Source organism: Branchiostoma lanceolatum, chromosome 11, assembly GCF_035083965.1.
Source record: "Branchiostoma lanceolatum isolate klBraLanc5 chromosome 11, klBraLanc5.hap2, whole genome shotgun sequence".
NCBI lineage: Eukaryota > Metazoa > Chordata > Leptocardii > Amphioxiformes > Branchiostomatidae > Branchiostoma > Branchiostoma lanceolatum.
In genome coordinates this window covers 17,425,242-17,443,425 of record NC_089732.1, presented here as the reverse complement: position 1 = coordinate 17,443,425, position 18,184 = coordinate 17,425,242, and the positions used below count along the sequence as shown (strand labels likewise).

Below are 18,184 nucleotides of genomic sequence, written 5' to 3'. Positions count from 1 at the left end.
TCTCTCCGCTTACGAATGATGATGATTATTTGAATTAAGAAAAAAACACTAGTTGATATCCAGCTTTAAACATACAGGTACATGTCCAACTATAAGCAGAATTATTTACGTTTTGTTTGTGCAAATTTTGTACAATTCATACTTGACCAATATATATCTTTGCCCTTCGACAATGCATACAACATCAAGTCCCTGCATCTGCATATACAGATAAACATATATATATATTGTACTCTGCAACCCAAACAGTAGATAACAAATATATATCGCGTACAATGTATCAGTCTCTAGCCGTATTGTCTGAAAGATGTGTTGAGAGACAGTAAGGTACTATATGCCAAACACCATCTCTATTATATTTACAACAACAGCCGACGGTGCGGTGACCTTCGATAACCTTCCTCAAGGCAATGCTGACTTGCTGCAGTGCGAAAAAGAACCGGTCAGTATTACCCTTGGGAAGGTGACAGACGGTCACCGAAACGTCAGCTGTTGCTGTAAATATCTTAGTTATCAATAAAGAACCTTCTTATCCACTGTCCATTTACCGTAAGGGTTGTAACATTTGGTACCTCTCAGAAGTGTAACGTGAGTTGACTCACATTCGTTGTGTATCCTATATTCATTATTTCTGAAAATGGGGTATTTAGGGATATATGCTAGATGCAACATCAGCCATACCGCCAGAATTGCAAACTGGAGGGACTCAAGTGTTCAGAACACTGGCTAAAAAGCTGACCTCTCTAGCATAAGTGGCAAAGGAAATCTATGATATCGGCTTGTAACAGGAAGAAATGATCAACCAGTGTGGTCACTTGACTCCGACCGAAAACGCAACGAATAAAGGTGAATTGACGTTAACTCTACTCCCCAGATCTAGATTGACTTGTAAAACACCTGACCCCTACACTTCAGAGCAGTGGCAGAGCCAAGCAGCGAACTGTAGACTCTGTAGTTCCCAGTGATCGATCACGACGACAACATCGGGCTTAGAGGTTGATTAATTGCGCGATGCTCGCGTGCCCTCCACGCTGTTAAGGCCACCATCATTCTTTTGGGTAAAATGTATTTTCTTAGGAACCATCAGTCCCAACTAAGGTTATCTTATTTCACTTCCTTTGTAGCATACTTTTGTATGTGCATTAGAATCATATAATCGCATATAAGGGGTAAAACACAGAAACATATAGAACAAGAGTTCCACGACCTCATATCTCCATGAACAATTCTATTCATGCAAATGACTTACACATTTGCATAATATATGCTTGGCCATAAACACCTTTATCTAACTTACACATGTTGCAATATTGACAGTCCTACAATTTTCCAATTAGATGAATTATGGTGTTTTGCATTAATTATGCAAATGAGGATTTATTTGCATAATTGGTATCTGTTGATGATCCACTTTTCATAAACTACATACCTTACATGTATTTGAGTCTGATAATGGAAAACACTGCAAATATAGATTTTCCTCATTAGTTATGCAAATTAAGTCCTAATTAACATAATTTGCACTTCATTGTGTACATCTCTGTCTAAGCTACCTGTATGCTAAATATCATGGAAATCCGTCGTTCCTTTGTTCAGTAAATATTCACGATAACGCCCCTGCAGTTCCAGAGCAAGCTGCTAGGGGGCCCAAACCCACACCACGTCTTCATTACACCACAAGCTATCTGCCACCAAAAAATCAAGACCATAGCACGTCCAGGTCAAGAGATACAAAAATGGAATTTCTGCTGCAGTACCAAGGTCACATACCAGGGGGCCCAAAATCGACCTTGAATTTCGACTTCACACCACCTGCCCACATACCAAATATCATCGTAATCCATCATGAGGTTCTTGAGTTATGCTGACTACAGTAGTCCGGAAACACAAACAAACAAACAGACAGACAAACAGACAGACAGACAGACACACAGACACACCCAAAACAATATCTCCATTTTTCATGGAGATGACAAGTTGCGTCCTTGTATTTTTGCTTAGATTTATGATTTGGTACTAGTTGCTTTCGTTTGAAACAAATCTTATGTGAGTACCATATGTTATAATGGCCATCATCTTTGATGCATCAATGTTGAAAAGCTAACATATTGAATCATTTTCTGTTTTACTTAAATATTTGTTTTGATTTAACCGGAGGCTAACATTCATTATTGTGGGGTTTTGGGTCTTGATTGATGTTCATGTGCCATGCATGTCTGTATTTTTCTATGAGCAAAAAAAAGTGGAGGATCAAATATGCACTCTCCGTTTCATCAAAAATCGTCAACACGTGTAAAACCAAAAGAAGGAACCACAAGAGCACTAACCCCAAAGTGTGAGGAAACATTTTATATGCTTAGCAACATGCAAATTCAATGGCTACTATCTAAAAGAAAATCATCAAAGTCCAGTAAAAACACACGAAATTCAATCTTTAAAGCATTCCTGAATATGTGTTTTCCCATGAATAGCTGCACACATCAATATTACGTAGAAGCATCGGGTAGATCAGTTACACTAAACATTTTGTACGCCTTTTTACATTTCGTATTTGTGCATCAAATAGATCTAAAGACTAAACCTTTTGTACTTTTTTTATGTTATCGTATCTGTGTATACCTTTGAAATAAGCCTTCGTGCATGTTCTGCAAATTACGATGTACATGTGCAAATGTTTTTATATCACATTGCTCCGCCAACCGAGGTTGCTGTACGCATACAGCCGTTTTTAACCTTTGTCAAAAATACAACTCTGGTCCCCGCTGCAGCTTACAGGCGAGCCAGATATGGACATTGCATTGCAAGCTATAAACGCTAGAAACTAATAAAACAATAAAACATTAGCTTATAGCCAGTAGCTTGTTTTTCACCATCGTGTCAAGTGACCTGTATGACTTTTTACACCAAGCTACGTGACTACCCTTCATAGCTGAGGAAAGATGGTGGGTGCCTTCTGAAAGTTTCTCACCACAGCTTCCACTCGTTTAATTGTCTACGTTCAATAGTTTGTCGAAGTTCTTGAATGCTGTATGACAAAGTGTGATTTAACATGATCCTCCTTCCTAGTTAAAGCAAACATGAGGAATATACATATAGCTTTGTGCTTCATCCATCAACCAATGACAAACGTCACAAATTCGTGTGACATTTTGACTTAGTAAATTGTCACATTATCAATCCTGTAGCAGAGCAGCTGTAACGAACGGAAGGTTAACAAGTGAGATTCACCTTGTGTAGTGTCGACATCAGCTGAGATATAGACACACGGTCTACTGACATAGGACCTACACTTCAACACCATAATGTCATTCTCCATGTAATGTCCTTTCTCCGTGTTACTTTATGAATTGAATAGTATTATGTATAATTTGAAAGCACAGTGTCTGACGTTAGCGAAGGAATGTCGGCACTTTTTTCCAGATTTTGTCACTTCGGTACAACGACGAATTCAGTCGCGGTGCTCGCTGCACAAAAGCGTGATGATAACAAACTGTATCATATCAAAGGAAAGTATACAAGCTTTCCAATAATATGAGACATAATCACAAAACAACGGAGGTATGACCATAGGAAATTTAGGCACTTTTCTTTGGCGACCTACTCACATAAGTAGCTCTGGTACCCATGATCATAACAGACGGTATATCATCGTAAAGGACACTAAAGAAGCTTTCCAATGATATAAACTACACTTGATTAAGTATTTACAGAGATATGATCGACCGAAAGCAAGTGTCCGACGGACTTTTGTGTCTAGTTTATTTTGGGTGTGAACATTCATATACGTAATGCACCGCATGTTACAAGCTTCAGACGTTATAAGCATCATCAGAAAGAAACAGCGCCCCTTCAAACATCATCATTCTTTGCGGTGATGTGTTGCATATAAATTGGACCAGACAGAATCCTGCTTTTAACCACTTTGTCCTCGAAGTAGAAATGATTTCACGAAAGTAGTGCATACGCAAGTTAGTTGTTGTTGAGTTGTATTTCACGCCATGTCTTGCCCTATATCAAATCAATGATAATAAGAAATACATTCATTTGTACATTTATGTCTTGAAGGGATAGGTATAGGTCGTCTATCGTATACCGTAACAAACATACAACAAATACATACAGGAAAGTAAAGGCAACAATAACCGAGTCAACTTTTTCTCTTTTCTTTGTAGTAAATTGTACATTGTTAAGATATAGGAACAGATAATGTTTCGTATACAAGGTTTGCCTAAGCACATCTAGAATAAAAGCCTATCCTATGCATTTGGATATATGAAGTATTTTTCTTTGATACAGTTAAAAAATACAATTCTTTCCTTATGATACAGTTTACAATCTAATATGAATTGATACTAGCTGACAATACATTTTGCAGCCTGCTCTTTTCAATTCCCAGTTCTAATTGATTACAAATAGCTGGAAAACGGTCAGCAGAATTCCAAATCCGACAATAAACGTAAAACCCACCCGTATGAAAGTATGGAAATATCGAAAGAATCACGTTCACACACATGACTTGAATTCAACTTTGTAGTGAGCGTCAAGATAGACAATTACTGTGCAGCAGTTTGTCATCATAAGATAGCGTTACCTTTTCGAGTTGTGCGTGTGTCTGGCATTTTTATAGGAAGCTCCTTCTGAGTTGATAAATCGAACTGCTTTTCTAAGGAAACTATAGGTCCGCTGTATCACGCTATCCTGTAATAGTGGTTATAAAAGTGCTCGCTCATGCATATAGACTTCTGAATGATTCTGGAGGACAGCCCGCAAAGTACAGACAGAAAAAAACGATACACTCACCCCTATTTTTCGTTCGTTCAGACCCTTGTAATGCATAGTGGCACATTGGGCAGCTGTTTGCTGTTTCAATAGCAGTGTATATTTCTACAGGGAAGAGCTGCTAGCTTTCCCCATTTAGACACCTCCTCGAACACGGGTTCCCCATTTATGTCCCTTCTGAAAAACGGGTGCAGCCCCAACCGAGATGGCCTGACCCAGGATTGAACCGGGATCTCCCAGTTAGCAACGAATTGTGAGGCTGCTACCAGTTGAGATATATGGACATCCATAGTCATCCATTTTACCTACCACAAATATCCGCGTGTACTAATATAACATTATAACTTCTACCCAATGGGTAAATTGATTGTGTGTGCTTCTGTATCAAGGAACTAGATTATACAAGGATGGTTCTTGATAAGTTGGTAGATCTTGGTAAACTAAATGATTAGTTAAAATTTTGGCGCCTAATATTATCACTCATTTGTTTGTCTGCCGGGTTGAATTTAAAGACACTCCTTTTTTGGCATGTCACCGAGTTACCACAAAAGAATTCTAACAAGTAATGCTGTCTAATTGACAATTTAAGCAGCCTGCCTTGTGTAATTGATTTGTTTTCGTTCGTAGTAATTGATTAGACATCTTTCAACTTATCTCCTATTATAGTCATACTATACTACTCGTTGTAATGACTGAATTTGCTAATTGACCTCTGTAGATTATAACGACATTACCCACCATTTGAGGTCGGTCGGTAAACGGCTGCTACCTTATCCAGACCGCCTCCTTAATCCACCGGGTGCGTCTGTAATCCTCTCTGTCGATGACCTTGGCCCCCTTTCCCAGTCAATGACGCAGTTGATGACAGCACCGGTGGTGAACCGAGACGAGGGGGGATACAAACTTAGCCATATTTGGGACAGTGTTCTCATCGCAAAAGCGCCACCTACATCGGCTACTTATAGCGGTGAGAAGTAGTACTCCAGTCAGAAGCTCTGAAGAAGGTGTCTGATAGACATCGAAACGTTAGCAGGTGAGATCAATACCTGGTTGTGTATAAAGAATCTCCCATATCCTAAGAGTAAAGGATGCCATGTACATTAGGGCGCACCAAACTTCTGTCAACCGTGACGGGGGACGACACCGACTTCAAAATACCTTTGTCCCATTCCCGGCATCACATATGCTACAAGTCACGTGTCCAGATTGATTGGGTCAAAGAGCTGAAGAAGACTTCACCTTTGACGTACTACACCCAACGCATTTCGCTGTGAAATGTACTTGAAACCGTGACCCTCCTTATAACTTCCGATTAGCCACAGTGGGCTCTGTAACTATCTTATAAACCACCCTATTTGCTCCGCTTACTGTGTGGTTTATTATGTAGTTAAAGAAACCCGCCGTACCCCAAAACACCACTTAAACACCCTCAGACTCGTTTCCTATACATTATTCCCAAGTAATACTGTCATCATTTATTTATCAATCCAGCATTAGTTACTTGTCTATATGATTCATGTTTCAGTCCGTCTGATCTCTGATTTGATTTGATTTAAAACCTACATTTATCTAACCACTCTGCGCACGCTATGACAGGCCGATACATATCTTCTAGCAGTTAGTACGTATGATGTGAACATAAGGTCATTGCTGTATACAGACATGGAGATGTCAAATCGTTATAAGATCTTGGGCATAGTCGCCTAATGTCTTATTCATGAGTTATTTCAGTACATTGTGGGAAATGTAAAAATACGTGTCTTACATGGGCGCGTTTCCTAACGAACCTACAGGAAATGTCCCCATATCACCCATTCTATGTTGAGAACATTTACCCCACATCGTGGGAAAATATTGCCAACAACCTCATACCACACGATCCCTCTTTCTGGCGATAACAAACTGCTACACCTTACAACTTTCCAGCTGAAACCGACCGCTCCACTCAAAACGCAGGACTGTGCACCTTCGCCCTAGCGCGCGGCTGTCGATCTTTACCTGCTAATTTCTTAAGTCTCAAACAAGCTTTCGTCAGTTTGGCGTTTGACATCAGCTGGGCTGGCTACATGGGAATTTCTCACCGCTATAAACACACGTTCATATAGCCGAGTCGATACCACACGGAGTAATACATGAATGAGAGTAGAAACATGTAACGTTACAGCTATGTAACGTCAACGGTATTTGCAAAAGAAATGATAATGATCACACACAAATTAACAATCTATCTAGTTTCTACATGTCTTCAGGCATCGCTGAGTTTCAGCGCTTGAAACGACTAACTTTTAAATGCATAAGATGATGCATGTCAAGTATATTGCACTATTTGCTCTTCTCACTGGGGCGTATGGCAGAATGTATGAGTCACCCGCACCCACTGTTGTTACGATACCACGCTATTCAAGTGGTTGTGTTTACAAACAACCAGATGCCAATATGACAGCATACTGTCGACAACTAATTTCAGAAACTGAATGTAAAAAAAGCGCCAATTTGTTATTGAAACTAGAAGTAATTTCTGATAAGGAATAGTTGTCTAACACACAAACAGTCATAACAAACGTAAATATTCAGTGTCACTTATTTGGACTTTGGTACAGAAAAACAAAGAAGAAAACTTTCGTATGTCGGTGAGACTGAAGTGGAGCAACCCGACTAGACCCTGTGCCAGCATTTACGTCAGGAGATCGTCTGCAGATCACATGTTCGTGAGGTCGAGTCAACACAAATACAAGGACGTGTTTACAGACGACAAGTAATGATCATGCTGGCTGACACATGAGGTCACAGGATTGGGCTATCCCATTCACTATATAGGGGTGATATGAATAATGCATCCTATACTTTCCTGAGCGACCTCGAGCCTTTCGATATCATTTTTCTCCGACATGCCTCTCCATATTTGTGATCATGTCTTTCTCCTTAAGAGCTCCTGACCCATTCATGCCCCCAGACATTTACATAAATTTGGTACCGTCTTAGTGTTGTTAGACCAAAAAAGGAATGTTATGACGTCGTGTTCTTGACAAAGTGTCGACATCTCACAACAATGTTTCGTGCTTCCCATGCTTATTCATTTCTTCATTTCTGACGTGATTCAAGACGAAACAACAACAAACAGACATTACACACTCCTCCAAACTCCTAGAATGGAATCTCCTTAATCAAATCACAGAATGACTTGGTCATAAAACAATGATTTCCGCCCACTTGGCTGCTTGCAGTTGCACGCAGAGGTAAGAAACGTACAGACCCAAAGGACAATTGAACGCTTCTAGTTTCACCCAAGGTATAAAACACTGGACGATATGTGATAAGGCGTCACGTCATTTCAAAGAACCCTTGATATATTTCTCGCTTTCTTGGCTTTATTACAAAATAACCTCGAAGTGCTCTTGATTTTATTGTAGGCTGTTGATTATCTATTATGAACGTTATTACGATGTCGAAGAACTGTAACTAACGCAGTTTTATTCGCGACGTACCTAATTTCAAATTACACAGAAAGCCGCAAGAGTGGATGTAAAACAAACATAAGTGGAGCGAAGCTTGACATAGCGTATCATTTTGCAAAGTGGGTACTTGAAATTCTCCTCTCGAAATGATGGAAAATATACCACTGGTTTGCCATTCTCTTAGCTCTAATACCACTAACCCCACTGCTGTCATGATTTACTATGTGGCTCAGATATCTAGTTTCAAAGGGGTACCGTTCGAAATCACTATCCGGCTAGCTAGATATCCACCGAACGTTTGGTAACAACACCAAGCAAAACTCTAGACTGAAAGGTCGAGAAGGGATGCCAGGATAAAAACTTGGCACGAAGTGTAGCCTGAACGTAACACGATAGACGTGGTGGGAAATGGAGACACGGAAGTACGAGACAAGTGTAGGACTCGGTCTAAAGAGTGGAACATGATCTGTTAGGGAGAAGATCGTCAAAATAGAAAGTGAGTGCATGTGGTGTAGTCCAAATGACGTGTCACTACAATGCTTGGTAGGAAAACAAAGTGAAATTCGGTACCGTCTCTGTTGAATGCTGGCTTGTGGTTGCAGTGTCGGTCCCGGGGCAGTCGTTGTCGAGGCTTGAGAAGAGAGCTGAGGCCAGGACATGCGCGAGTGTTGGATGGGCGGGCGCTCTCGCGATCGGACCCGCTCCAGGGACAGGTGCATCCGGCCTTTCCCGTCCACGGTCTCCTTCTTCACTACCACGGGTGTGGAGGATGATCCAAAGGTAATTGGGATCTCCCGTTTGGCGGCGTGAGCCCAGAGGTGCCTCGGCTGCTGCGGCCCTTGCCCCTGCCCTGTGTTCCCAGATCCTCCCTCCATGTTTCCTTGCCGAATACACGTGAAAAGGCGACGGGAACCAACTCCAGCTGAACGTACGGTCTGTTTGGCCCGTTGCGCTGTTTGCTTATGTCGCCTCCCCCTCCGAACGACGCAGACGCACACCAGGCAACTTTGACCCCCTGTCAACCTGCGCTCACGAAGCTGGTGAGCGAGAAAACTCCGAGGCTATGTTCCAATGGTATCGGCTGAAACGCGCTCTTGATGGCTCAAGACAAGTGTGCGTCTTGGCGACCACCCGCCGATCATGCGCTCCAAACTCGCCAGCCCGCTCAAATTCCGGACCTCCGAAGAATGTTGCCGATGTCGGCGGCGTGCACAGTTCAACTGTGTCCGACGCGAGGCGGCGGTGGGAGATAGGGGTTTGGGGTGGAGACCACTAGCACGGACAGTGAGCGAGCTGCTCCCCCTAGCGTCCCGATCTGTGCAACTGCAGGTCTCTGGGAAGGGATGACGTTTCGAGACAATCCCCGCCAATTGGCTCCGTCGAACTTATTGAAACCCAATACAGTTATAAATAAATAATGTAATTAGGGTAGATGACGCGCCCTTCACGTCCCCTAACGACCTGCCCGGCGCAGAACGTGCTGTGATGGAAGTTGTATTTAAGGCGTCAAAATCACTTTGATTCCAGAAGCCGTACGGCTTTTAGTAACGGTAGTTATCACACATCTAGATATCGGGCACAGCGACGGTTCCGCGTTCCTCTAACTCACGTAAACACCGAGCATATCCTGCTCAGACAGCCAGGGGTAAACACGACATACGGGACGTGCACACACGTGGCTAGCGACAGTCCCAAACTCAGCCTGTGGACGAGATGTAAAGGAGGCGCTGGGGACGGGCTGTATACGCGGTTCGCCGTACGACCTAAATTCCGGCACTACCATATGAGGGAGAAACAGTTGGCGTGCGAGCGGCACGGCTGGGGATCCCTGCAGCTCAGATATATGTCAATCCGCGGAACCCAGTCCATGGACGTGCGCACACAAACAAAATAAAGTTGATCTTCGATGAGACATCCGGGAGCCCTGCGTCGCTCTGAACGACCGTTTAGTTGTGAGATTAGCACAGCGACTCGACAGGCACCCACACACGTTGTGCGGTTATATTCATAAAGCTAACTAGCATTAACCTTGAGCCGCGGGCAAACTCGCAAAATCTATTATCACCCCAGCTCTACGGAGTTGGCAAGCGGCCAGGCTGTACCTCGCGCTGCATGCAACACTGGGATCTGATCCACCCAGATGTAATAAACCATATTTGTTCTAACTTACGGAACGTTCCCCGTTTTTTCATCTTCTTCCCACAAGCGAATGACTAACTCGTACTCTACCCAGTCGGACACAATATTAACTTCTCACATCCTCGCTCTACAACGATCACCCGTCTGGACCTTTCACGCCCCCTCTCAACATTCTTCTTTATTGCCCCCCTTTTCAGTAATGCCAGCTGACAGATGCACGCTAACACTTCGCTTTACTTTACCGGTCGTCCTGAAGGATGTCCTCGGCAGCTTCGCCATCGCTGTCCGTCACCGCGATGCGGATGGGGCGCAGCCTGAGTGAGCAGGGTTTGGCTGCCATCAGGGCCGGGTTGCTGTTCCTCCGGTGCCGCTGGCGCTCGAAGATGGCGGCTGCTTCGAGAACCTCGTGGTCGCGATGCCGAGGAGCTGTCCCTGCGGCTTCGGTGTCCTTCTCAGTCTCCTGCCGAGCGCCAAATCCTAGTGCCTGGGGGGAGGGAGGAGGGAGAGATCCAGAACGACAACCTCACACAGGTGGCTACGTCAAAGAGAACACATCGGTGTCGAGTCTATACTACTTCACAACGGGTATTAAGTGCTTGGGTGTTAATGTTCCCAGTGGCGACGTAAGCAAGTTTCGCTGGAGAAGGTCGGGGAGCGGCCGTGGAAAGTTAGCATTGAAAAGTTTACAACCTCACATCAGGGGACCCATGCAAGTGCACCAATATACCTACCTCCTTCCCCGGTTTCTTAAACATTCAGCCCTCCCCCATCTTCTTATATAAAACTCTAGCTAGGTATAAAACAACTATAGTGGGGGAGGGGAGCGCGTGCAATAGAGTCCAGCAGGATTCATTAAACCCGAAGGTTTGATTGAAGAAATCATCTGAACCGTGATCCTTGGGTCGAGCAGGAATCGATTCCACCTCTTTATTCTCTTTTGCAAGTCCTCATTTCATTCGAGTACGGCCAACTCTTATTTCAAGGAAAGGAACATTCCATTGTAAATCCCCGAAAAGGGGGGTTTAGGTTTAGAACACGGGGATATAGAAAACAACGGGGTTGTATGACTTGGTAAGTATCCCTTGACGCACTGGACGAAATCGTATCTTTACCCCTTAAAGCATCAAGCATACGTTAAGATGCATTAAAATTGCCCATGACGAAAAATCACGTGTTATCACAGTAGTGACGATGATGATATGATAGAATGTCCTATACTTCACGGTTTAACCTGTCTGATAAGACTGTGTCGTGAGTTTCGATATGATCTGATTACATTAAGTAGATTAAACTTGGACCTCAATATCTTCTGTCATTAATAACTGAACGACATTGTTATTACTGTTGTATCATCGCCATCTTTATAATCATCGTTATTATTGTTATTTTCATGTTCACATTGGTGTTATGTGGTACGGTGTACCATATCATGGCATTTGAACATACTTCTCAATTACAAGAAATGAAGATATATTCTGCCACAATGGTGGTCTTTATAATCTTTGGAAAAACGTTGTTCTTATTGTTAAGAAGCTCACTGTGACTGACATTCCTCAGTGGTGGCAAGTATTGTTATTTTGTGATCTGGACGGTGTTATCAAAAAAGTTTTGCCACTTGAAGAATAGATAAAAAGAAAAAAAAATGTTGCCAACCGAATTGTATTTTTGCCATTCGCGTTTGTTGTTGTTTTATCGACAATGTTGATAATGGTATTCATTTGGCAAGTAACGATACATATGTTAAAAGCGACGGCGTCGCAGAACAATGTCTGAAATGCGCCGCATTTTAACAACGGTTTCTGCTTAAACGTCAAATACAGTTTTTATTCTACAAGTATACTCTAAAACCATTTCTTTCGGACTGTTATCAAAAATGACGATTGATTGTCTTGTCATTGTAATGTATAAAAAGGTGACCGATAGACTATTCTAGAGGATGGTCCATTCGTAGCAATACGGCAATTATGGCCTCAACGAGGACATGGATGTCAGACAAGAGCACTTGTACTATGAGAGTTCTCACGGGCTTCACACTGAGCACTTCACTCAGCTCAACTCATGGAGAGAAATGTGCTCAATGTTTTACCCTGCCTGTTCAATGCCATTACCACTGCACTCGTTAATGCATTAGCTGGAAGTGACCTACGTGAAGAGAATAAAACTTGTCGTTCTATATTAAGCTCTGAATTAGAATGAGTGAATGCAGCCTCCGTAAAATGAATTGCATTCTTACCAGAACTCAGTAAATCCTCTCCAGGAACATAAGAGAATCAGCTTCACTCTCCACTAATTTGTGGTCCTCTAAGGATAAGGATACATTCGATCTTGAAGACCTTCTTTACAGAATATGTCCCACGGTGCATTTAAGGACATCACAGTGCGTTTTGACAATTTGCGTTCAAATCTCAATGGGCTTGGCCAAATTGCGCAAGGTATTCACAAATTGGCGCAAGTTGACGTCTGAAATTGGAAATTAACGTTCGTAAATATGCGCAAAATGGCATAATCTGTAGAATTCATAATGTTGCGCCAAGTATTATGAATAAACATCCTTTTGTTACTGCAAATCTAATTTTTATGCATTTTGCTATCATTGTACATTTTGTTTCAGTAGCAACGCTGTGATTTTAAATAACCTGCTCATCTAGACTTCGTACGCAGATGCATCGCACGTCAATGAGACCGTAAGGAAAATTCTCAAACTTGGCGCAATGTCCTTGCGCAATTTGGTGCAGGCCAGTGATATACCAGTTTAATGAAAATGGATCTAGAGTGAAGCCAATTTTCGACTTGTCTCTACTAGACCCTTCTGCAGACCGGTCGGCCAAACAAGGTCACACGCCAGGGGGCCCAAACCGACCTTGACCTTCGTCTTCCCAAAACCTACCCACATACCAAATGCCATTGCAATCCATCCAGATGTTCTTAAATGTTATGATGACCACAAATATAAGGAAACACAGAGACACAACAAAAACAATACCGCAATTTTCATGTAGGGAAAGTTTTGATAGGTGGAATAGGGAAAATATTTCGCCGCAAAGTTCAGCCTACAGAGAATGGTCTGTAGAGACGTGTATGAATACTGAGATCCTGATCTACCTGGTCTGCTATTGAATTTAAAGAAAAATAGGACTTCACGGAACCTTCAGGCTTCACGGAAGCGAAACATATTGTTTTTGATGCGTTCCTTTTCTTCGTCTCTAAACAAAACGAATAAGGTAAATTCCCTGGACCAGATGGCTGTCGCCATTGTTACTGGTAAAGTAGCACGCACCTTGTGGTGTTCGGTTACATTATATAGCAAGTGTCAGGACAGACGGGGGGGGGGGGTAACCATGTAATGTTATATGGTTGTGTTTGAGCAAGAATAAACAGAGCAGTAGCTTATTAGGCTAGACCATGTGAAAGCAAACATTATGTATTTGCTTACAAATGTTACCTTTTGGGTTTTTTTCCTGAATTTCAACTTTTTGTTTCTTCAATTCGAAGCTAGTAGACACTACAGGTATTTTTTTTCGCAATCAACAATAATGTCTTCAAACGCAACATTCTGTCTCATTTCAACAAAGCACAAATCACTACATGGGATCAGTCCCAGACCAGAGGCCAGCGGGCGAATCCCCAGGTCTTGCTTCAAATTCACTTCTCGAACGGAATGTTTTAAGAACAGTGCAATACCGCATATTGCAAGATTTATGCACTTATGAATTTGTTTTGAGACTGTAGGCTTTATTTTCGTTACACGATATTAGAACACTGCTTCCAGATCCTTTTATATCATTTTGTATTCTATGTATTTCAAAAGTTCTTAATGTATGTCGGATGATTTTAAATGTCTTGTAATGTATTATACTATAGGTGTGAATGTCAGAGTAATTCAGGGCCCAATACTCAGGGCCCTGCTAATATGTACTGCAAGCACTGAATAAAACCATTATTTTTATGATTGACTCACTGATACTACGTGGCAAGCGTGCCAGCTACTGCAGTAATTGAAGTCAATCAGTGTTCGATGACATTTGATGAAGTTGGCCAACCTTCATACCTTTAGAATACCGATAAGCTCATTTATTAGCGTATGACACGAACAGACAGCATGCACACCTTCAATTATACACCAGGACATGAAGTGAATACAAAATTCCTGGAGGTTTCCGTCGTTTCGTCGTGATAACATAAGTAAAAGGTAATGGTAGCCCCATAGCCTTTTTGTTATCCACTGTGTCTAGGGCACGGTATTGGAAGGCGCAGGCCATCCTACTCCTTCCACCGCCCTTAACCTCCCCAACCGTATTCAGGTTTACATTCTTACACCTGTGTGGAGTGAAGAATGCCGTGTAAAGTGATTTCTCCAAGGACACAACATCTAGGCAGGAATGTCAAGAATCGAACCCGTGACCTCTCGATCTTGTGTCCGCTAGCCTAGCCATTCGGCCATTCGAAGCCACTGATAAAGTAGACAAGGCTCAATCATGTCACAACACCCCTTGCACAAACAAAAGATAAACTTGAATCCCTTTGAAGAAGCATGAACATGTATTATGTTTGAATGTTCTATGTATTCACTAGCATGTGTTACACAGGCTTATTTTTGTATGTTTTAAAACTCGCAGTTAAAATCAACGCAGGACCTATTGACACATAAAGACGTAACCTAAATTTTAAACGCGAAAACACCGAAAGCGCAGCCCCCACACCCCGGTTTCTGGCAGTCTACCTGGAAAAAAGTGTGGCTTCAGACCCTGGCCGGGGCTACAACCCCTACGGGCACCGGTATAAATGTCACCACAGCATTAGAGGTGTTGGCTATCAACCTTCTTGGGGCCTGACTAGTGGAAAGGTTGCTAGAAGCTTGCTATGTGTTCACGACGTAACAATCCTTTTTTTCCCACGTTTTCTAAAATCCGTAGAGCCCCCCTCTCACTGGACCCGCGGCGTCGCTGCGTTCTAAACTGGATTTGTGTCACCCTTGACTTTATAATGGGAATATCATTCAAAACGTACAAGTAAGACCAAAAAGACAAAACACAACACCAAGCTTAAAAAGATTTTTTTTGTCGATGAAATTCGTCGAGTGCTTTTTAAATTCGATCGGCCGCAGCGACGCCGCCAGCGTGCGGGTCCAGTGAGAGGGGGGCTTTACAGTGAGCCTTTGTCTGTGCCTTCAAGCCCTTCAGCACTGCAAGATGATCTTTGACAGCTCCGCTTTCTCCGCGGGTTATGATAAGGGATATATGTATAATACCCGATCCTTTATCCATGAAATGCAATTATGAGGATTAGATAACGTCTGGGGGAGATGCATCAGCGCACTATTATCCTCAGGTTGTCTTTAATCCATGAGTTTTGATCCAACATGCGGACGATTCTTATTCTTACAACACGAAATATTATCTTTAAGCACACCTAGAGCATTTGTAAAGCATACGTAAAGCATTACTTTTATAAAAAATACATTATACGCATGCTTTAAGACATGCGTAACCTTCTCCCTGCTGAAGTAGCCTTTTGGCACCATGTTGGTAACAGAGTTAGACAGCAGGGGTATGGAGAAGGTTGGATATTGGATTTAGTACAGTATCTCGTTAATGGTGATTACTTTGCTTTGTTTCTCTCTATTCAATAGATAACTAGATACCAGCCAAATGTATAGCGCTGACTATTGTTGTTGCACGGAGAAAATATACATGTAAAATATATCAGTACTCAAAGACACAACCGAGTTGTTTTGCGGCAAAAGTCAGCACACAGAAAGTAATACAATCAGCAACAAGTCTACATCGTTTTTTTCTGACATCAAGCTATCTGTCACAAAAAAATCAAAACCATAGCATGTCCAGGACAAAAGATATTTAAAACACGGAATTTCTGCTGTAGTACCAAAGAGGGGCCCAAAATCGATCTTGACCTACCCACATACCACAAGTCAATCCACCCAGACCTTATCTTAAAGTTATGCTGATCACAAATGTGCAGACAGACAGAAAGACAGACAGACAGACAGACACACACACACACACACACACAAACAATACTTCCATTTTTATGGAGGTAAAGATTATTGCTCGTAGGGAACTGAACATAATTGCTAGCAGGTATCAGCTCCATATTAACAATAATTTTTGCTGTCCGCATGGTCTTTTGTGTGACGAAGTTTGTCATCGAACAACAATCTCACAAACTTTGCTGAATTCTTCAGAATTAACTAATCCCCTTACAGTCTTTGTCAGTCGATATTCTGGACATATAATGTCTTTAAGAATGCAAAGGAAAATAGCAGCACCGCTATCTATGTCTTTTGGGCTGTTTTTCCCATTAAGTGCGTTTAAGAGTCCCAATCAAAACCACTGCACTTCAAAATGATGACTGAATCTCAAGATCATGGTGAAGAGATAGAGAGGATAGAAATGAGGTCCAGGCGTGCGTGAATTCAAAATGAATGGAGAAGGAGATAGACAATGATGTTGAAGTACCACTCTACCATTGGCAATATTGCAGAAGATCACAGCTTAGCGTATCACTGACATCTGCAGCACTTTCTGGATGAAATACCTTGCTAAACGAGTCGTAGACAAGATCAACCGTAGGATGCACTGGGAAAGTAAATACGTTTATGCAAGATTTTATTTTGCTCTTTAAAGTAGGCCCCTAGTATCAGCTCTCAGTTGGAGGTGGGTGTGTTTAAAGCCACGCGGTTCTTTTCATCTTTTCAAACGCTTTCGTGATTTCACATAAGGCTCTACAGAGCTCCTTTGCCAAGGTAGTTGTGTTATACCAGCTTAGACTACTATTATCACGGACTACCTCAACTTAACTCAACGTAACAGTCTACTGTCATCATCAAAGAGCATACTAGTATTTTGCCGCTATTATCGACAACAGATCTAAATGGGAAATTAGTATAGTAATCTTGTAGGCCTGATAGCTGTGTTATCTCCGGGAAGGAGGTCAGTGACCTGCGACGAGGGTTTTTGTCTGTGGTTGTCTGTTCGCAGCTAAAACCTAAGATCTTTGGATGGATTTGTTTGAATTTTGGTCGGTGGGTTATCATTGAGGTCTTAATGAAACCTGGCGATTTAAGGAGCCGTAGCAGTATTTTCAGGTTTCAGAGAATTATAGATCGACATATTGAATACAGTGTGATACAGCCCATTACAACAGCTGTTGCTTATCCAGTGGTAGCGACATTGTTATACAGGCTGGGGCTAATTAGCTACTCTCCAAGCAGAGTTTAGATTCCGGCTTTCTACACTGTCTTGGTTACTGCCTAGTGTTATAATAAACAACTACATTACATGGACATACAACAAGAACAAACAAAATAAACAACAACAACAACGACACACAGGTTTAAAAAATGTTATTCCTGGTAAAGAGGGTATCAAACATCTTAGCTCATACCGCAAACACTATAATCAATTCACGAGGATTGTAACTTCTGCGATGAGCCCCTGTGCGTAGTGTCATATACATCGATCGACCTTTACATAAAATTCCTTTTGACTTGACTGGCAATTGCATTACCCCCTCTCACGTGCCCCCTCCTCATTCTTTCCGTGTTCCGCGCAAAACAACATGGCCATCGGTCAAACACTGGCGTTGGATTCCAGATGAATAATTTAAGTTCAATCATGGGCCCTTTGAATATATCAATCATCTCAGCCGACAAATCCCTGAAAGCCTGGATAATTCAGTTGAGTCAACTCTTTTGACCCACAATGCATCAAGCCTGCTTTACGCCCGTCTCATGTGGTAAATTTCACCATGAGGGAAGTAGAGTTGTCAGTACAAGTAATATTAAGTCGAGG

The 18,184-nt window shown here is 42.1% G+C and overlaps 1 protein-coding gene across 11 annotated transcripts in view; it reads right to left on the bottom strand.

The window, feature by feature from the left end:
- The window catches only part of LOC136445028 (3',5'-cyclic-AMP phosphodiesterase 4C-like), a 366,783-nt gene that overhangs the window by 250,885 nt on the left and 97,714 nt on the right, over window positions 1-18,184 (bottom strand). For 2 of the 11 annotated variants that reach the window (XM_066442860.1, XM_066442859.1), the window contains exon 1: window positions 8,805-9,418. In XM_066442860.1, coding sequence (XP_066298957.1) covers window positions 8,805-9,109 — 305 coding nt within the window. In that variant the 5' untranslated portion in view covers window positions 9,110-9,418. Of the gene's footprint in view, window positions 1-8,804; window positions 9,434-10,615; window positions 10,858-18,184 lie in introns of those variants that run through there. The other 9 variants (XM_066442866.1, XM_066442864.1, XM_066442865.1 and 6 more) reach the window with 8 other exon arrangements.